A 22,016-nucleotide genomic window follows, 5' to 3' on the forward strand; every position below is an offset into this window, starting at 1 on the left:
CAAAGCAAGACTCCATCTCAAAAAAAAAAAAAAAAAAAAAAAAAAAAAAAAAAAAAAAAAAGGGAGAGAGATTGGTGAAGGAAGATATACTTTGCTTGGGATATACTCGATTTAGAGGGACATTGAGGCATTGATTTAGAACTGTCCAGCTGACACTGGAGTTATTGCAGTCACCTGGGCACGAGAGTTGCTGAGATGGCTGTCCACGTGTCCATGTGGGATAGTGCCTGAAAATCAGCTGGTCCTAAATTCAATAAACAAGCAAGATGCAGCTACAAACACACAGATTTGTAACCTCTGCTTGAATGAGAAGCCTGTGATCCCTATCACAGGACCTAAGTCTCATGCTCTCTCCGTAAGTCAGGCCCAGTCTGGAGAGCTGCACTCAACTTCTGGGGGCATATTTTAGGATGAATTAGAGATCATTTGAGGTGATTGACCTGAACAATGATAGAGAAGACTTTAAGGGACATAATATAGTTAGCTTCTGATTTAAAGAAGGCTGCCATGTAGAAGAGGAAAACAACATGATTATTTTTCTTCTTGAAGGTAGAATTAGGCTCAGTAGGCTGAATTTATAAGGAAGAAGGAGTTTAGGAATATTAAGCTGTTTTCTAACATTAGAATATGAGCTACCTCCTAGATTGTGAGCTCCCAGTCACTGGGGGCTGGAGAATGGGGGTGGGATTCAAGTAGAGGCTGGAGGAGAAGCAGTCCCAGGGAAGCTGGAGGAGGGCATTGCTGCACTAAGTTAAAGATTGGCTTGGGTGACTTCTTGAGTCCCTCCTATTGTGAAGATTCTCTAATTGAACTGATGGAGTATTAGGCTTGGTTTATATGGGAAAACTTTTTCTAGTGTTAATTTCAATTCTATGAAAGTGACCAGAAGTACTCTTTTTTTTTTTTTTTTTTTTAATCTATATTTCTTGAACCCAAAGGTATCTGGGCATGTCCTGTGATAATGCTGAAGCAGTACTAGGCCAGGGCAAATTGTTCTGCCCTGCCCCCACTTCTTCTAACTCATGCCCAGATCCGAGTGTAATCCTGTAAAATGAACATCAAGATCATATTGATAAATCACATATAACTTCCATCTCCAAAAGATCCACTCCAAGTCAAAAGATGTTCTTCCAGGAATAACAGCCTGTCAATGGAAGTATATTGAGAAAGGTCCACAAAGGGTAACAAGCAATCACCACACATTAAAGGGGAAGGTGAGGAGTTGGTGTGTGTTGCTAATTTTGGAAGGCAGCTATGCTAACCACTATAACACCAATGCCTTGGCAAGTATGTTACTAATTTATTATACATTTGGAAATTCAGTGTCTCTGATAAGAGTTTCGTATTTATAAGTGTGGGAAGACTTTTTTTTCTTTTTCTTTCTTCTTTCTTTTTTTTTTTTAGACAGGGTCTTACTCTGTCACCAGGTCAGAATGCACACTGCAACCTCCACCTCCCGAGCTCAAGTGATCCTCCAACCCCAGCCTCCTGAGTAGCTGGGATTACAAGTGCACACTACCATGGCCAGCTAATTTTTGTATTTTTAGTAGAGATGGGGTTTTGCCATGTTGCCCAAGCTGGTCTTGAACTCCTGGGCTCAAGCTATCTGCCTGTCTTGGCCTCTGAAAGTGCTGGGATTACAAGTGTGAGCCATCGCGCCCAGCCATAAGGACTTTTTCAAACATGGTTCTGTTTGATCATGTTCAACCTCTCCAATATAATAAAGAAGTTTATTATATTACTTCAGAGGTTTGGAACCTGAAGCTAGGAGACAGTCCATGTCTTCTCCAAGATCACACAGAAAGATGATGAACAAAAACTGAACTTCATATTTCTGGCTCCTAGTGCAGATCTCTTTTCCTATTTCCTCATGGCTTAATTTTTGGTTAAAAGCAATGACTTCTGGCTGGGCACAGTGGCTCATGCCTGTAATTCCAGCACTTTGGGAGGCCAAGGCAGGCAGATCACATGAGGCCAAGAATTTGAGGCCAGTATGGCTGACATGGTGAAACCCCATTTCTATTAAAAATACAAAAATTAGCTAGACCCGTGGTGATGCGTGCCTGTAGTCCCAGCTACTTGGGAGGCTGAGGCATGAGAATTGCTTGAATCCAAAAAGTGGAGGTTGTAGTGAGCTGAGATCACGCCACTGCACTCCAGCCTGGGCAACAGAGCAAGACTCTCGGTCTGTCTGTCTGTCTGTCTGTCTCTCTCTCTCTCTCTCTCTCACACACACACACACACACACACACACGCCATGACTTTTGTAGGAAGGATGAAAAAAGCCTGGGCTAGGTACAAGAGGATCTGAGATCTAGTTCTCACTTTTACTCCGTTGCTGGCTACTTGGATGGTCCCTAAAGTTCTTTATGCCTCATCTGTAAAATAAAAGCATTGGCTGTAACAACCTTGACATACTCTGCTCTGAAATCACAAGTGTAAATACAAAGTACTGAATGGATGCAGATAAAAGGGACCTTTAGGAAGGAGATAATGACCTAGTATAGGTTCAGCTTAAAATTAATGGGTCATCAGGCATTCTTCCCTTAAAACTTTTCCAAAAATGAATGTCACAGCTACTTTCCCCAGCCCAGCACTTAGCACCCACCCACAGTCCTATCTTGTCCTATCATCCCAGTCTACTCCTTTTTATTCACCCTCTGTTTGAAACTGGACTATTTGTTCTACTCTAAACAATTTGTGTATTTAGAACTGCACACTTTGACTCCCACTATTCCTTCCACATTGAATCTCCTTCTGTCACTATCTGCATATTTCTAAATCCTTTTCCTATGTTTTAATACATCCTTTGAGAAGCCTTCTGAACCTTCACAGCATTTATTTTCCTTTATTCCTTATGTCCTTCAACATTTCTGCCTCTATTTTGCAGATGTGGCTTCTGTCTCCACATTGTAAGCTCCTTGAAGGCAGTGCTCCACCTTATTTATCTACCACCCAACAACACCTATTGCCAGAGAAGGCAAGAAAACATATGCTGAATATATTATAGCAAGATAAGTATGAATATGACACAATAAGACACTATTTTTAGTGAACAAATATCTGATAGAATTTTTTCCACTTTAAATGTGTCTAGAATTAGAATTCTATAGCAGAAAGTTAGAGATCATGCGGTTCAATTTCCTTCCTTTGAAGAAAACGAGGTCAGGAGAAGCTGACCACCTTACTATGGTCACACTGCTCTTTTATTTAGAATAAAAACAAAACCAGACCAGCACTTTCCTAACCTTCCAACTCTCTCACCATAATGATCTGCCCTTTCTCTTTCCATATGGAACAATGCAATAATACATATGAATCATAGGAACCCAACAATGAATGAAACACATTATATCTGTTGACATAACAAACTTGCGTATCAGCAAAACCTAGAATTTCCCATTTCTCAATCCTAATTATTCTTTTTCTACACTATTTCCTGTCCACCTATTCCCTTTGGAAAAAAGGATGCCTAACAACAAGGAGGGTGACTGGTGATGATTGTCTTGAGACAGGCAGAATTCTGACTGGACTGAGTTCAGCAGCCACCACACAAGAGGCTGATTTGCATGTGGTTCTGTGATGTGTTTTGGGAGATGACACCTCCTCTCATCAAGCATTATCTGTCTGGCATGCTTTTAACAGGACTGAAGTAAACATATATATTGGAGAAATATAGGAAAGCTGTGTTCTGAAAAACAAACATGTACACAGAGATGATGAAACCATAACACGAATGTGTTACTTCCATAGAGCATCTTGGCTCATTCCCGTATTTGTTCATAAACATTTCATGAGCACATCTTTTGTGCCAGGAACCTGCCATATTGTTTTGTAACCAATGACACATCTGTCTCCCCTGTTGGATTGTGAGTTCTTGCAGTCTAGTTGAAGAGGGCAGGTAATTCGATAAAGGGTTAAAAGCCACTGGTAAATGTAGGATTAGAGGCATGTAGGGAGACGGTGCTGTGGACGTGGACATGGAGCTGATGGAGCACCCAACCGCCCAGCTGTGGGTTGACAGGATAGAGTGGGTGGCTGAGGGTTGAGCTGGCTTTTGAAGTGTATGGAGAATTCGCCAGCCAGATAAGAACGGAAAGCATCTGAGAGAGAAAAGATTATGCAAAGGCTCAGGGGTATAAAAGAACCATGTCACACTCAGGAACTCCGAGGAGTGACGAGTAGCAGGAAAGCAGTGGGTACTTAGAGCATATATGGTTGGAGACAAGGCTGGTGAGGCAGGAGAAAGCAGGGCTTAGTGTGCCCTGTGCTGGAATCTGCTCTTGCTCTTGTAAGTGAATGGGAACTACAGGAAAACCTTAATTTAGAAGTGACATGACTAGGTTTGATCTGTCACATACTCAAAACCACTACTTAGGACACCCTTATGGAGCTTTGCAGGTGAGGAAGATGAAGATTAGAGAACTGAAATGCTGCTTACAAGTTAAAATACATAGTTAAAAAGTGGCAGAGTTGGAACTCAAATGCAGGTGCTCTTCCAAAGACCTCCACAGCTACTATGGGTGCTGGGAGACTGGTGGGCTCTGGTCCAGACACAAATTTTTTATAGCTTCTTACTCTCTCTTTGAAATATAGTAATGAGTTATCTTCACCCCTTCCCTTTCCATAAGTAAACAAACTAAATCAGCCTCAATGTTCCAACTCAAAAAGAAAATAGCCCTTAGGTGACTTTTGCTCAAGTTTCCTTGAGCCCAAGTAACCAAGGAGCTGAGGAATCTCGATTCTTTTTTTTTCTTTTTTTTTTTTGAGACGGAGTCTTGCTCTGTCACCCAGGCTGGAGTGCAGTGGCACGATCTCCACTCACTGCAAGCTCCGCTTCCTGGGTTCACACCATTCTCCTGCCTCAGCCTCCCATGTAGCTGGGACTACAGGCGCCTGCCACCGCGCCCGGCTAATTTTTTTAAAATGTATTTTTAGTAGAGACAGGGTTTCACCGTGTTAGCCAGGATGGTCTCGATCTCCTGACCTCGTGATCCGCCCGTCTCGGCCTCCCAAAGTGCTGGGATTACAGGCGTGAGCCACCGCGCCCGGCCTCTTTTTTTGTTTTTGAGATGGAGTCTTGCGGTCTGTCGCCCAGACTGGAGTACAGTGGCATGATCTCAGCTCATTGCAACCTCCACCTCCAAGGTTCAAGCGATTCTCCTGCCTCGGCTTCCCGAGTAGCTGGGATTACAGGCGTGCACCACCATGCCTGGCTAACTTTTATGTTTTTAGTAGAGATGGAGTTTCACCATGTTGGCCAGGCTAGTCTCGAACTCCTGACCGCAAGTGATTTGCCCACCTCAGTCTCCCATAGTGCTGGGATTACAGGCGTGAGCCACCACTCCTGGCCGCATCTCTTGATTCTTACAGGAACTGATAAATCCTGGTTTTCTAATCTTTCTTGTTTCTCTCTTGTTCTTCTGAAATCTTGTTTCCTTAAGGGAGGCTCATATGGTCTCTTTTTGAAGTAAGTATCACTAAAAAGTTTGTGTGTGTTTAATCTGGAGGTGCCGACCTTGCCTGGGAGGTAACAGTAAGTGTCTGGTGAGCCCTGGGTAAAGGTAGCTATACAGAGTTCTTGCCAAAAGTAAGTGTTTTGTTTTAGGAAAAACATCTGTCTTGACTTGTTTGATGTGAGGGAGGAGCTAAGAACTCTTTCAGGTGTAATGCTATGTCATAGTCTCCTTTTGGAACTGGCAGGAGAGTTTTTTTCGGCTGAGACCTAGGAGTGATACTTCAAATATGTGAGAATCAATAAGCCCTCAGTATCAACAAAGTAGAATGGATGCTGGCCCATGGAAAACCTAATTTACTGCCATATTGATTGGGTATCAGCTCTTCCAACACCCAACAGAGAAGGTACAACTTCTGTAGAAGTAATAATCTTGGGTGTCAGTAGCTCTATATCCAAGACAGTAGCCTAGGTTCCCTTTCTCTTGAGGATGCTGATTGGGATGCTGTATACTTCTGCTTGTACCTGCCTTCTGAAAACACAGTGCAGAACAAGAGCACTGCCAATTCCTAGGGCAGAATGGCCTAGTACTGCAATGATGTTTCCTGGAGCCAAAGCCAAACAGCTGCTCCTTTTCATTTGTCATCTCCATGGGGAAAAAAAGGTGTTCCCATTCATTCAGGGGCCTTTGCCTTCCAGAGTTCTGTCTGGACCAAAGAGCACTTCCATCTTTAGATGCCTTAGAAGGTAAATAAGTGAGTATAATTTCAGTTCACATTATAAGTAGAAGATATAGCTTCATATTGTTTGGATCTCCCTAAACGCAGTCATTTTATTTGGACATTTTTACAATAATGAGCAACGTAAAGTATTGGACTCATATTTAAAAAGTTGTAGAAGGGCTGGGCATGGTGGCTCACACCTGTAATCCCAGCACTTTGGGAGGCTGAGGCAGGCAGATCACTTGAGGCCAGGAGTTGGAGACCAGCCTGGCCAACATGGTGAAACCTCCTCTGTACTAAAAATACAAAAATTAGCCAGGTGTGGCAGCGTGCACTTGTAATCCCAGCTACTCGGGAGGCTGAGGCAAGAGAATTGCTTGAACCAGGGAGGCGGAGGTTGCAGTGAGCCGAGATGGCACCACTGCACTCCAGTGTGGGCAAGAGTAAGACTGTCTCAAAAAAAAAAAAAAAAAAAGAAGTTGTAGAAGAGAGAACAATCTATTAAGAACCTTCAGTTCTTCCCTTAATGAATTGGAGCTTTTGCATAGTGCTGAAGTCCCTTTTGACACATTACCTGCAAGTGGAGGCAGGAATCCAACTTTCATAAATTACCCAGTAAAATGCAGAGTTTACTTTTCTAACGTAGGTTATTAATCTATGGAAGCTCACATGCATCAGATGCTCAGACAGCTGAGTGCCTTGTAATGTAGCATGTCCCATCTAGCAAAACAGTGGTAATACATCTAACCTGTAAGCAGTGTGTGGCTTCAGTGGTCCATCACAGAATTTTTGCTGAGTGGGATCGCATTTTCCACCTAGGCTCTCCATCTCTGCTCCAAGCTTAATGTTAAAACTCTTGGAGTTGCTGTTAGGATTTTCGGCACATTTGCTGGCAAAATAATTAGTCTGATACACCCGAATGGAGGCGTTGTGCCTGTACTCCAGGTAGGAAGGGAGAGGGTGCTGCTGTTCTGGCTTCAGCTCATCACTGCCTGGAGGAGAAAACCCACAGTTAAGGACTGCCTTTCTTGTGACTTAAGTGATTTCAGTGATTTTAAATTAGGTTTCTAAGGCTGCCTCCTCATCCACTATCTCTGGCCATTTCCAAAGTACAGATTGTGCAATCTCAAAGAACGATATGAAATTCTCCTAATAAAGTTAATTTTAATTCACTTTTTCTAAAATACATAAAAATAAGTAGGGTGTATATAAAATACACACACACAAACACACGCATATAGCATCATTTTCCTAGGAAATAAAATGAGGGTAGCTCATTGCATTAAATGATAGCACCTCTCACAACTCCACAGTGTTACACAACTCCCATTGTGAGTGAACCCACTCAATAAACTCTTTATCTTGCCAATAACCATTGTAGTTGAGCTAATAAGGAAACCCCTATGACCTGGGAAATAGGAAAAAGATAAGAGAAATCATGTCCTAGGCCAGAGTCATCCCACAAGGTGCGTTCCACGTGCCATGCCCAGTTTGATTATTGCTCTGCGTGTGGCTCTCTGTTAAATCTTGAGTACGGTTTAATCCTGGTCCAAATTTGGCCCCTTACTCAGAGCACTTCCCAGAACTCTTCCCCTGGTCACCCAGCCTTCTGTGTGTTTTGGCACTGCGAACCAGTTTTGATGCTGACTGGAGAAAAGCGTAAGTAGAAAGATAAATACTATAGAGATCAGATACTGTTTACAGTGAGCTTCAAGGTGTGGTGCAGTGAGGGTTTATCATAGCATCCTGGATTCTTGTTTAATAAAATTTGCTCATAAGTGGGTCTTAGAAATATTTTGTTGGCAGTAGTTAAAAAGAAACGTTGTCTTTAGCATGAGTATGTACACTATAAATGGCATTTATATGAGATGGATTGTTATCTTAGCTAACCTGGAAATCACAGCCCATCTCCATGGACATCAATAATGGAAGCCTGTCTGGCTGGGGAACACAAGGCTACTTTCTGGGGTGTCACTTTTTCGGTTACTGTCTTATAGTCATGCAGCAAAACGCTGTCTTCATTGCAGTCTAATCAAGTCTAAAGTCTTTCCACAGTTCACCAATTTATCTTCAATTATGTGGTGTGAGGAAATCTGGGACATACCAATGACCCTTGAAATTATTTAGTTAATTGTGCATAACCAGATTTAGTTCAATTAAATAAACTGTAAAAGCACATAGACTGTTAGATACTGTGAGCCTAAAATACCCACTGGCCTAGAAACTGCCTCACGGTTTGTCAGGTTTCAAGTTTCCCCCTTACCCACAAATGGGTCAAAATTATCAGGGATGCTTAAGAAACTCATGTAGCACCTTAAACAGTATAAAAATAGATAAGAAAGGTAAACCTATATTAATGTCATTCTAGGCAAAAGCCTCTCTTTTGGAGAAATAACACACAAGACCTCAACAGCAAATATATACATGGACAGGTGTGCCCCAAATACAACACTCTTACAGGTGGTTTGACAAATGCTGATACGATAAGCTTGAAAGCTCTCACTCAGTGGTTGCATGTGATGTTGTGATAACCATTCCCCAGACTTTGTTCTTATCTTTAGGAATTAGGTAGATATTGAATAATTTAGGAAACTAGAGAATGAAACATACTATTCAAAATTCAGTGGAGAAGAGAAGAATGTTTCTCATGAACTTTTTTTCTTCTTTTAGGCTTTTGGTTCTTTTTGTGACTTGGTGGGTAGTTTGCAAGTATGATCAGTTGAGGCATTGGAGATAGGAAGGGGTGAAGACAGTTGAGGCATATTAATGTTTAATGGTAGAACAAAAGAGTAGTGAACAAGATTGACCCAGTAATGAAGAGGACTAATCCCAACTACTTAGGAGGCTGAGGCAGGAGGCGGAGGTTGCAGTGAGCCAAGACTGCGCTATTGCACTCCAGCCTAGGCGACAAGAGCGAAACTCCATCTCAAAAATAAATAAATAAATAAATAAGAAATGAAATACATAAATTAAGAGTTCCTTCAAAGTTAGTTTGAAGCCTTGAGATTGCCAACAGGTTGGGTGGAAAGAAGAGGACTGAATAAGGCATTACATGCAATGCACTTCCAACAGTGCACGGCACGTGGTAAAGGCTCAATAAATGATGGTTATTGTTATTATCGCTGCGGTTGCTATTATCATTACTCTTCTATTTAATAATTAAACCTAGAGGATAACAGGCTTTACTGCCCAAAGAGGCTTTGAGCAGCTTTTCCTTACATCTCTCTGTATCCAGCAGAGATGGGGTGAATGATACAAAAATTACATTTTCTACTTAAGTTTCTTGAACTTTTTCACAGAAAGATCTCCCACATGACCTCTGAGAAAGCAATTTGGTGTCTCAGAGTGGAGTTAACTCATGATAACTTACCATCAGCCTCTCTCACCACCACTGTGAAGTATTTCACAGCTCCATTGGTGTCGCTGAACCAGCTGCAGTTGACAGTAAAGTTGATGGAAGATTTGCTAATTAGCACATCCTTTTCATTCACACGAATGTGTGGGGGTGGAGGAGGGGGGCCTGGAAAAAGAGGTGGGGGAGGAACCAAGAGGGGTCACAACTCTGCTTTCACAGCATAAACAGCAGTAAAATGAAGGATTCTGCTCTCTTGCATCAGACTGTGTGTGTGAGCGTGCGCCTGTGTTTAATGCTGTAATCAAGAAACTCTCCCCCTCTCCTGAAGGAAAACAGGCAGAGGAAGTGATTTGCCAGTGGCACATTAAACATAATGAAAGAGGTAGCTCTTCAGCAGAATTTCCTGAAGTTGTAGCTTCAAATTGCTTAAGAGCTCTATTATAGCTCTAACTATATGAGGCAAAGTGATATATTTAAATACTAACTCATTCAGGTACTTTAAGATCATCTAACTTGTTTGCTGTCAGGGTACTTTACCCAGAGAAATGTTGCCATTTCTTGGAGCCTTTTAAGTCCTCCTCTCCAGGTGGCAATCACATAGGCTTATGCAAAAGTGAAATGTATGCAAGTGAATGGCAGTGATGGATATGATAGAGAAGGGTGCACAGCCCCTTCACTCCGGTGACAGGAGGCTCCGTGCGTACCTTCAGGGACACTTACGGTCTATCATTGTGATAGTGCTGTCTTCAACCACCTCGCTGGTCATGCCGGCCGACTGCACTTTGATGGACACCAGGTACCTCTTATGGGGCACTAGCATCATGATGTTGAGCAGAGATTTTTCTTTCTCCAGCTTTCTGGAAAACTCAACTTCTTGGGTGTCCATTTTCCGGCATTCAATACTGTAACCATCAAAGTCAGAATCAGGAGGGATCCAAGAACAGGCAATGGCTGTGGAGTTCTGAGGCCGGCAATGCAGGTTTTGTATCTTGTCAGGCTCTAAAGGGAACAGAGGAGCCAACACTTTTCAGAACTCAAGGAGAATTTTTTTTATTTTCCAGCTCCTTTGGGTCCAACTAGCTCTGAGATCTAGGTATAGGAGGGACAGACAGGCAAATACAGAGTGTCGTGGCTCACCCTAGCAGACACATGAGCACAAATCTCCCAGGGAACCAGGACTGGGGTAGGAAATGCTGAAGGACAAGCGTGGACAAGTCTGAGTAATAGTTAAAGACTCCGGGGGATCTAGTTATGGGGCCCTCCACACTTTTGTGAGTTTTAGCTCCAGGAGCTCAACCAGGTTCTCACAGTGAATATCGAAGAAAAATCCCCCCATGTTTCTGAAAGGGGGGGAACAAAATAACTGTTTTGAAATACACTAGAGCACTCTGCCCTCAGTGGAATCTACCCAAAGCCTAACCTGCTGGGGTTTTATCAGAGCCCAACTGACCTGGACCAGGGGAATAACCCAACCCCAGCCACTTCAACCATCCTGTCCCACCTCAGGTGGGGGTAGGGGGTGCTGAGAAGTACCTGCAAAGTTCACAGCTTGGAGGCATAGGCTCGCTAGAAGACTAGACCTAATCGTAGGACTCTAAAGCACTTCTCCTCCCCCATGCTTCATCACTGCCCCACCAAACACCAATTTACAGCAGTTTCTTTTACGTAGTATGTTGTATCGAGCTATCAAGAAAAAATCACAAGGCCTACTAAAGGAAAAAAATATAGCTTGAGGAAACTGAACAAGGATCCAGAACCACAAGTCAGATATGGCAGGAATGTTGGAACCATCAGACCAGGAATTTAAAACAACAGTCATTAACATGTTAAGGGCTCTAATGGACAAAGTAGACAACATTCAAGAACAGGTGGGTGATGTAAATGGAGAGGTGAAAGTCCTAAGAAAGAACCAAAAATAAATGCTAGAGATCAAATCACTGTGACAGAAATGAAGAATACCTTGATGGACTTCTTAGTAGCTACACATGGCTGAGGACAGTCTCTGAGCCTTGAGGATCTATCAGTAGAGACCTCCCAAATGGAAAAGCAAAGAAAACAAAGACTGAAAAGCAGAACAGAATATCCAAGGACCATGGAACAACCACAGAAAGTGTATCCTACACAAAAGGAGAATACCAGAAGGAGAAAGAAAGGAACTGAAGAAATATTTGAAACAAGAATGACTAAGAATTTCCCACAAATAAATGTTAGACACCAACCACAGATCCAGGAAGCTCAGAAAACACCAAGGAGGATATATGCCAAAAAAACTATGCCTAGGCATATCGTTTTCACACTACAGAAAATCAAAGATAAAGAAAAATTCCTGAAAGAAGCCAGAGGGGGCAAAACAACTTACCTATAGAGGAGCAAAGTTAAGAATTATGTCCTCCTCTGAAGCCATGCAAACAAAAAGAGAGTGGAATGAACACTTACTTCATGTGTTGAGAGAAACAAGTACCTACTATGGGCCAGGTGCTCTTCTGGGGATTATGAACAGTACAGAGGTAAGTAAGATGTTAGCCCTAACCTGCAGGAATGGAAATGAGTCCAAATAGCCATAATAGAAGGCAGAAAGGAAAACATACCAGGAGAAATGGCGAGACAAGGTGCTATGTGGGGGTGACACACAACTTTCAGCTGCTGGCTATTAGTTATCAGCAGGAGTTAGTAAAAGCCGTAAGGCAGAGGTGACACTCTGCCAAGATATCGAGAAAAAGGCATTCTGCGTAGAGAAAAACCACAAACCCAGGTACCAAAGGAGGAGGTGCCAGGAGTAGGATGGTAGAAAATTGAGAACTGCAAATCATTCATTATGGTTGAAGCTTATTTGTGAGAAATTGAGTACTGGAATGATTTTACATGAAAATTATAAACTTCTATTCTATTTAAACTTCTGCTATTTTGGATTTTCTGTTACCCATAGCCTCACCTGATCCTAATAAATACAAGCCTTGAAAAAACAAACAAACAAACAAAAAACAAGTTCCACGAGTCATCATTCCTCATAAAACACAGCACTGAGTCCCTCTCCATGGCAGTTTTTGTCCTCCTGGGCACTCCTCCGTTTGGTAAATGCCTCACTTAAATTCTAGCATCCAGGACTGAATACAACAGTCCAGTTGTGATCTATAAGCCCAGCCGCTAACCGAGTCATATGAGCTCTTAAACTGAGTACCTGCAAGGCTATTGGGAAAGGCAGTCTCATGTGCATAGTCTATCGACCCCCGTTTGGCTGTGTAAGAAATGGCCCTTGAGCTTAAGATACTTTCTTACCAAGAGATCGAGAGCCTACACAGCCTGTGCTGGGCTCATTGCCTTGTGTGGGAGTATCGTTCCCTGTTGCAAGCTCAATGTATGCTCTTTTGTTCTGCTTACGCATGTGTGTCACATGGCAGATGGTGAACACCAATGCTACAGTTGTCCTCTGAGGAGACAGGACAGGGTCCTTCTACTGTGGCCTGAGAGAGAGTGGTGCACTTAGCCAACTGCCCTGCACTGGCTGCTGGAAGAGACCATACACAATGTGCCCTTCTGTTTTCTGTTGTTGTCAGGGTTGAAGACAGCAAGTGCATCTCTGGGCAACCACTGCAGCTGGCCATGGGGGACTGAGGCATACTGTTGAGGTTGATCTTACTCTGTCTCCTCCCTATGTAAGCAAAGCTTTGTTCCATCCAGTGCTCGCGTTATGTTTCTCTGGTGACTCTAATACCAGATGCAGTGGGCAGAAGTGTTCAGAGTCCTGCCCTGGGTTTGGTAACCAGTGCAGGGTGCTCTGCTTAACAGATTTCATGAACACAGCCCACAGTCAGCCACTGAAAACTCAGCCTGAGCTTGCCATAAACTAAAACTCTTAGTTCTTTTTCACATATTTCTTTTGACACACAAATAACTGCTCTTTGGAGACAATGTGGCATAAAAGTTATACTTGTTATAGTATTAATGCTTATTAAAAATGTCTGGCTTTATTAAAATGCTTAAATGTCTAACTTTCAACTATGCATTTTATCAGCAACCAATAACTATCTGATCTGATCCCAGAAGCTACTTCTACTGGGTATTATTGAAACACAAATATTTGGATTAAAGTCCCTACGCTGAAAACCTGTCTTTCTTTAAGGGTGATAGTATCTATCCCAAAATGCCTTTGGGAAGAAACTGGTATGTGCTTCATCATCAAAGTATTTTTATCTCAGGGACATACAGCAGTATGTCCTATGATCCCTCTGCTTCTAGTTTTGCCTCTTTCGGTCTATTCTCTACACTGTACCCAGAGTAACTTTCTAAAGTGTAAATAATGATTATGATATCTCTGCTGAAATTGAGTGGCTCCAGTTGATCCAAAATAAAGTTCAAAGTTACCATGGAATACAAAACATTTTATTATGTGATTCCCTTAATCCTTACCTTTTATGCTATGGCCAAATAAACTTCTTTCTGTTCCCCTGTTAGTAGATCTTGTACTCTCCCTCCTCTCTGATCTTGGAATATTTTATTCTCTCGACCTGGAATATTCTCCACTTCTTCCCCTACCTCTACCTGGTAAATTTCTTTCTTTAGGTTTCTATTTGGATGTTTCCTTTTCCAAGAAGTTCTCTTGTATTGGGTCAGATTACCCAACCAGTGCCTCTATAGTACCATTTACTTCCCTCATCATACCCAAAATATAATGTCTATTTACAAATAGTACGTCCTACCTAATTGTAAGCCCCATGAGGGCAGAGAGAGATTATTTCTTTATTGTCCCTTGTTGTTAATGTTGAATGAATGAACAAATCTACATAGACTTCTGCCTGAATTCAAATCCAGACCAATCCCATGTAAAAATATGGATTTAATCTAAGCCCTATTTGAGTAGGATGTTGAACATATACTTCCCCTCACTCCATTTGAGAAACAAGAATAGCAAAACATGTCATACTTGTCCTCACAGTTCCAAAAATTGGTTTGCTGTAAGTTTTCCAGGAATCACCACTGACAGTCTTGACACTGAATTGATAGGATCTGCCTGGACGAAGACCATACACAATGCGTCCTTCTGATTTTCTGTTGTTGTAGGGGTTGAAGACAGTAAGTGCATCTCTGGGCAACCACTGCAGCTCAAAGTCATTGTAGTCTGTCCAGTCTGGGGGCCCCTTCCACGTGATGGCCAAGGATGTGTTTGCAATGTCAGCAAATGACATAAGACTGGGAGGACTTGGAGCTGAATATAGGAGAAAGTGAAAAATCACATAATCACATCTATGCCATAACACATACAAAAAAGATAGCTGAGTAACATCAGACACACTTTTAATGTACTTGTAGGAAGAGATAATATGATAATATAGTAGCAGGAGCTTTCATTAATAGTGTTTATTATGTGTAAGGCACTGTCCTCAAGCATTTTATGTACCTTTTCTTTTTCTTTTTCTTTTTTTTTTTTTTTTTTTTTGAGACAGAGTTTTGCTCTTGCTGCCCAGGCTGAAGTGCAGTGGCATGATCTTGGCTCACTGCAACCTCCATCTCCCAGGTAGCTGGGATTACAGGCACTTCAGCCTCCCGAGTAGCTGGGATTACAGGTGCCCACCACTACGCCTGGCTAATTTTTGTATTTTTAGTAGAGACAGGGTTTCCTCTAGTTGACCAGGCTGTTCTCGAACTCCTGACCTCAAGTGATCCACCCACCTCGGCCTCCCAAAATACTGGGATTACAGGCGTGAGCCACGGTGCCCAGCCTCATATATGTTTTCTTAACCAGATCTTCCTTACCATGGTGCTGTGGAGCATGAGTGTGCTCCAAATGGGTTACAAGTGTGTGAAGGTATTAATTCCATCAGATTTTGGGGTGCAGAGCTGACACCCACAGACAATTATGTCCAATTGCAGATAGCCTTGTTGATTAACCCCAGGGTGACACACAGACATCTATGTGTGCCCATGACATAAAAACAGGGTGCACTGGTGATAGCCACACAGTGATGAGGTATATGATTATCCCCACTTTGCAGATAAGGAAACTGAGGCCTAGAGATGCTCAATGACTTGACCAGATTCATAGAGCTAAGCTAAGGACTTAGTTCTTTTGGACCATAGCCTTGTCCTTTATCTGTTGTACCACAGTCCCTTCCCAAGTTCAGGGGCTAGCACAGGGTATACCATTATTGGCTTTATCTCTTGTCATTAAAATCAGAATCAAAATGTGTCTCTGGAAGCTACTTCCCACCACCCCTTGGCCACTGGCACCTGGGCTTCTCACCTGTTCTGCTCTCCGCTGTGACTTTATTGCTGAGATCTCCACTGTGAGTTACCACCCACAGCGTGTACTTCCTTCCAGGAACAAGGCCGTGAAACCGCCACTCCGTCAGGTCCTTGTCTTTCCAGTTTTCCTTCTTTGTGCCATTGGGATTATAGAGAATCAGTTCATAAAAGTCAAAGTCCCCAGAGGCTGGACTCCAGCTGAACCAAAGGCTGTCTGTCATGTTCCGATTGGACCCCCTGAGATGACTCACAGAGGCTGGGACTTAAACAAGAAAAATTCTTAATGAGAACAAAACAGAAACAAAGGCATTTTGGCCCACAGGTGAGAGTATATGCTACATTGGGCATGTGGGTGAGTTGTACATATTATAGTCAGATCTTGCCTACATTTCAGGCCATTTAACTTTAAGGGCGTATAGACTAGAGATACGGTGTAAATTAAAACAAAACAGGTGGTGTCTTCCAGATGCTTGCCACATGCACCCTGATAAGCATGTAAAATGAAATCTTCATAAATGATGAATAAATCGTTGTCATTTAGCTTATTTAAAAAGGCCCAGAAAATGTGTATACAAGGTTCCAGCTCCTCCCCAGTGTGGCCTATGTCATTGCAGCCACCATCCCATAGCAACCCTCTCTGGGTCTCTTTACATCCTCTCTACCCTCCTTTAGGTTCTCAGTTCTCTTGTGCCCTTTCTTATAAAATCTGTATTGGTATAACTTCATTTAGGGAGAGAAGTGTTTACAGTCACTCCTATCATTGTATAGATTAGTCATGCTGCCATCCATCCCAATAGCTTTGCTATTTTTTGGAGAATGAAGACTGTTGCCACATTGGAGGACTTCTAAGCATTAATGAGCAGGTGAGGAAAGATGTGCAAAGGGCTGCCTTGGAAATGATGACGGGTAGGCAATTCTATCTGTGGTTGAGGCTTATCGCAGCTCTTTTTCACTCCTTTCAAAAGACAAACAGAACTTCTGTTGGCTGCCCTTGGAATATGTTCCCACATGGCTCCCTTCACCTTTAGTTCTCTGCTGAAATGACTTCTCCTATCTAAAGTAGTTGCTTGTCCTGCCAAGTCACTATCATGACACATCATTTTTTTCATAGAATTTAAGGCATTCCCAAATCATCTCCCTTTAATGATCTGTCCCCGTCCTCCTCCCTCCCCGCTATTCCAGAGTTCTCTGAGGGCAGCGCCCTTGACTGTCATATTACAGCAGTGGGCCATGTACCTGGCACAGAAGAGCACCTAAAACTATTGTCAAATGAGAAAAAAGAATTGAATAGGTAGGCTGGGCATGGTGGCTCATGCCTCTAATTCCAGCACTTTGGGAGGTCGAGGCAGAGGACTGCTTTAGCCAAGGAGTTCAAGACCAGCCTGGGCAATATAGGGAAGCCCCCATCTCTATAAAAAATAAAAATTAAAAGTTTGCCATGCATGGTGTCATGTGTCTGTGGTCCCAGCTGCTTGGGAGGCTGAAGCAAGAGGATCACTTGAACCCAGGAGGTCGAGGCTACAGGGAGCCATGATGGCATCACTGCACTCCAGCCTGGGCAACACAGCGAGAACTTGTCTCAAAAAAAAAATTTTTTTTTGAATAGGAGATAAAGGACTCAAATTATGGGAAAAGGGTAGATTCTGTTTTTTATTTGCAGCCCAGAGAGATGTCTCTCACTTTCCTGGAACTCTGTGTTTTCACTTCATCTAGTGCTATGTTTCTAATTCACAGCAGTCACTGCCTGTTTGCTATATTTGTGGTTGCCCTTCTCTGCTCCTGCTCTCCTCTCCATCTATTTCTTGTTAGAAAGCTGCAGGGTATGGCTTGAATTAAACTATGATGGGTTACAGCCCTCTTGTACAGTTTGATGTCAAGAGGAGGAACCACATTCATTTTTTTACCAAGCCCTAGGAAGTAAACAAGTGGAGGCAAAAGAGCAGAAGCTAGTGCAAAAACTGGCCGCAAATTAGTTACACATAATCAAACGTGCGATTTAGGGTCAAACAGCCTGAAAGTCACAAATGTCATATAAAGCTACATCCTGAATAGAAGAGGAAACTAAGGACCAACCCAGGAAAAGCCAGTGAATACCGGGACAATTCCCCACGATTCATTACTGCTTGGGTCTTGGTCTTACCTGTTCTACCAAATATGAAAGACTCATTAGACAGCTCCCCACTGTGAGTTACAATCACCATCTTGTACATTCGGCCTTGTAGCAAGTTCTGGAAAGAGAAGCTCTGGACTTGTGGGTCAACTTGAGCTCTCTCCTGGAGATTCCCATCTGGGTTGTACAAAAAGATGTTGTACCAGCTGAGCTCCCCCTCTGAGGCGGTCCAGCGGAAGGACAGGTGCCTGGTGGAGTTCTCTGTGATCCTCAGGTTGGTGACAGCTGCTGGGACTGGAAAAGTCGAGGAGCAAGAGAATGAGGGAGGGAAATGCAGTGAGGAGAAGAGAGCAGGTGGGAAAGAAAGGGAAAAGCAAACAGAAAGAGGAAGTTGGATTCAGTGATATGAGAAACAGAAACAATAGGAAAAGCCAAAAGCATTTTTCAAAAAGCTTCATGTTAGAATTTTGCAAACCCTTTTGGACTTCTGTGCTACCTCTTGGCAAGGTCAAGTGCTGCTAGAAACCGCCTCCTTGCAAACTGCTGGCACAGATGCTGTCTGATTCCTCAGCAGGCTTAAGATGCCAGTAGAAACAGAACAGGACATCTGCCTTGATTTCGCCTGAGTTCTCTTTTCTCCACCTCAAATGCTCTTTCTCAGGCTCTTTTTGCTTTCTCCGCTCCTTTTGCCAGGCCCTTACAAGTTATTTCCCATGGATCCATCCTTTGTTTTCTTCATATTCTATAGCCCTAGCTGAGCAATCAGTCTCTTTCAATTTATGGATTCAACTAGCATTCTGGTCCAGATCTTTTTATGTCCAGCTCACTTCTCTTCTGAGCTCAAATCCGTATTTCCAAATGCCTATGGTCCCCTCTCTCTGCAAGTCACTCAGGCATCTCAAATTCAATACACAGCTGAACTCCGTGGATTTTTGCCTGACCCTCTCACCTCCTGCTTCTCTTACCTCAATTAATGGCATCATCTTCTACCAGACATCCTAGGTAGAAACTCTGGAATCTTCTGTTCCTTCCTCTATAATCCACTCAGCTCCCAAGTGCCACCTTAGCTAATGCAAAAATACTTCTTGACTGTATCCACTATTCTTCATGAGGGCCCCTGCATTCGTTCAGCTGTTGGTCCTTCTCCTACGACTGCAGTCATGTCATGACCCCATTACCTGTCCAACTGCATCCCCCCCCACTCATTTGCACTCACTCTGTTCCAGCCATATGGGCCTCTTTACTGTTCCTCCAACAGGTCAGACACACACCCACTCAGGGTCTTTGCTTTGGCATTGGCTCTGCGTCTAAATACCCAAATATTTGCATGACTTTCTCATTTCTTTCAGAGTTTTACTCAAATGTCACTGCCTCAGTGAAGTCTTTGGGGACTGTACTACCTGAAATTGTAAGTCCCGGCTGGGTGCAATGGCTCATGCCTGTAATCCCAGCACTTTGGGAGGCTGAGGAGGGTGGATCACCTGAGGTCAAGAGTTCAAGACCAGCCTGGCCAACATGGTGAAACCCCATCTCTACTAAAAATGTAAAAATTAGCTGGGCGTGGTGGTGCACACCTTTAGTCCCAGCTACTCTACTCAGGAGGCTGAGGCAGGAGAGTTGCTTGAACCCAGGAGGTGGAGGTTGTGGTGAGCTGAGATTGCACTACTGCACTCCAGCTTGGGTAACAGAGGGAGATTTTGTCTCAAAAAAAAAAAAAAAATTGTAAGCCCCCTGACCAGGCATGTGGCTTATGCCTATAATCCCAACACTTTGGGAGGCTGAGGCAGGTGGATCTCTTGAGCCCAGGAGTGTGAGACCAGCCTAGGCAACATGGAGAAACCCTGTCTCTACAAGGAAGTACAAAAATTAGCTGGGCGTGGTGGCACATTCCTGAAGTCCCAACTACTTGGGAGGCTCAGATGGGAGGATCGTTTGAGCCCAGGAGGCAGAGGTTGCAGTGAATTGAGATTGTTCCACTGCACTCCAGCTTGGGTGCCAGAGCGAGACACTGTCTCCAAAATAATAATAATAATAATAATAACCATGAATAGATAGATAGATAGATAGATAGATAGATAAAATTGTAAGCCCCAACTCTTGCTATCCCAATTTCCTAATTTAATTTCCTTCTTGGTCTTTATTACCACCCAACCTCCTATATCTTTTACTTATTTATTTTGTTTATTGACTTTCTTCCCCACTAGACTATAAGCATAATGACCATGGGAATTTTTTATTCATTTCTGCATATCGAGCAGTTAGAACAATGCCTAACCTATAGTAGGTACTCAATAATAAATGAATTAATAGGTGGATCTCCTCACCTCTGGTTCATTTCCATTCAATCCATTGCCCCATTGCTATCTGATTTATCTTTTTAAAGATAAATTGTTATTACAAAACAATTGCTCTCTGGCTAAAAAATTTATATTGCTTTAAGATAAAAAAACTCCTGAGGAAGGCTACCAGGCACCCTCTAATTTGGCTCCAATCTGGCTTTCAGCCTCACCTTTCCATCATGCAACACACATTTCAGCCACCCACAACTTCTCCTTTCTCCTGTTCATACCTCCTGGCCTTTGCACAGGACAGGCTGTCTGTACGAAGTATTCTACCTTCTCTTCATAAGAATTTCTTCATCCTTCAAGACAGTATTGAAATGTCACTTTTATGAAGATGTCCCAATTCTGCCTGACCTCCATGCTTCCCTGAATGCCAGACATCCCTCTCTTATATGTACTCTTTATCACAATGCATTGCCATTATTTGTCCATGTGTCTGTCTCGCCAGTCAGCTCTTTAAGGACGAGAAGCATGCCTGATTTATCTTTATGTCCCTGTCAACATAACCATCCCCGCCTTCAGACCTATGTACTGACTAAATAAGTTATCAATCAATTAGGCCAATGTGGTTGTCTGAATAGCCCCAAAGATGTCCATGTCCTAATCCCCAGAACCTGTGAATATGTTACCTTCTGTGGCAAAAAGGGCTTTGTAGATGTGATTAAGTTAAGGATCTTGAGACGAAGGAATTATCCTGGATTGTCCAGTTGGTGACCAAGGTAATCACAAGAGTCCTTAAAAGATGGAAGAGGGAGGCAGGGGAGCAGAGAAAGAGATGTAAGGTCCCATGCAGAGATTGGAGCAATGTCATCGTTGGGAAGGGGACACGAGCCAAGGAATGTGGGCAGCCTCAGAAGCTGAAAAAGGCAAGGAGTGGATTCTCCCCCGAAAGTCCCTACAGGACACACAGCCCTGATGTCTTCATTTCAGTCCCCAAAAACCATTTTTCAGATTCTAACCTTCAGGACTAGAAAATAATAAATCTGGGTGGTTTTAAGCCACTAAGATTGTGATATTTTATTACAGTAGCAATAGGAAGCTAATAGCACCAATATTAATGAAAAATCAGAATCAGAGTGTGGTGGGCTGAGTCCTGTGTGGATAGGGCAACCGACATGGAAGTGGCAAATCAGGATGAATGTTCCCAGCGTATCAAGAGATGGATACCATCTCCCAATGTTGCGTCATCCCTCTTGCCCTGTGGTTCTTACACAATAGTAGACATTGGCAATATGTGCTACAAAACATTATGCTGTGCTAATTACCTGTTCGGCCTTCAGTCTGGGCTTCCTTGCTAAAGAGGCCTCCACTGACAGTTAGGATCTGTATCTTGTATTTCTTGCCTGGTATTAGATCTTCAAATTTGTGTTGCTTAGTGGTGGCTGGCTCTGATGTGTTGTGCAGGATTCCATTTTCAGTCAGAAGCAGGATATCGTATCTTTCTGCCACACCAGCAGCTTTTTGCCAACTTACTATTAAGGAATGACTGCTGTATGCATTGTCTGCAATTACTCCTTGGACAGATGCTGGAACTGCAGAGAGACAAGTGGAGCAACAAAATACAGATTTTATCACTTAGGGTAAAGTAATCAATTGAGAAAAACTCCTGAATCAACTGCAGGTAGATGATGCGTTTGCTTTATTTGTGTGGCATTGATACTTTCTGTGTGCCCTTATGGAGAAAAGAGGAGAAAGGATTTCCTGGCTTAACCTGTCTGTAAAACTACTTTGATTCTCCATTTTTTTCTCTGAATTTAAATAGGATCTCAGATAGAAAAGTTAGTGAAAATGG

General features: G+C 42.8%; 1 protein-coding gene across 2 annotated transcripts in view; it reads right to left on the reverse strand.

Moving 5' to 3' along the window:
* PTPRB (protein tyrosine phosphatase receptor type B) overlaps positions 1–22,016 on the reverse strand; it is a 124,759-nt gene that overhangs the window by 30,498 nt on the left and 72,245 nt on the right. For both annotated transcript variants that reach the window (XM_003906772.5, XM_021922599.2), the window contains 7 exons: positions 21,490–21,756; positions 17,913–18,176; positions 15,771–16,034; positions 14,454–14,735; positions 10,253–10,531; positions 9,548–9,697; positions 6,926–7,169 (listed from right to left, as the gene is read on the reverse strand). In XM_003906772.5, coding sequence (XP_003906821.2) covers positions 6,926–7,169; positions 9,548–9,697; positions 10,253–10,531; positions 14,454–14,735; positions 15,771–16,034; positions 17,913–18,176; positions 21,490–21,756 — 1,750 coding nt within the window. The remainder of the gene's footprint in view (positions 1–6,925; positions 7,170–9,547; positions 9,698–10,252; positions 10,532–14,453; positions 14,736–15,770; positions 16,035–17,912; positions 18,177–21,489; positions 21,757–22,016) is intronic.

Source organism: Papio anubis, chromosome 9, assembly GCF_008728515.1.
Source record: "Papio anubis isolate 15944 chromosome 9, Panubis1.0, whole genome shotgun sequence".
Lineage (NCBI taxonomy): Eukaryota > Metazoa > Chordata > Mammalia > Primates > Cercopithecidae > Papio > Papio anubis.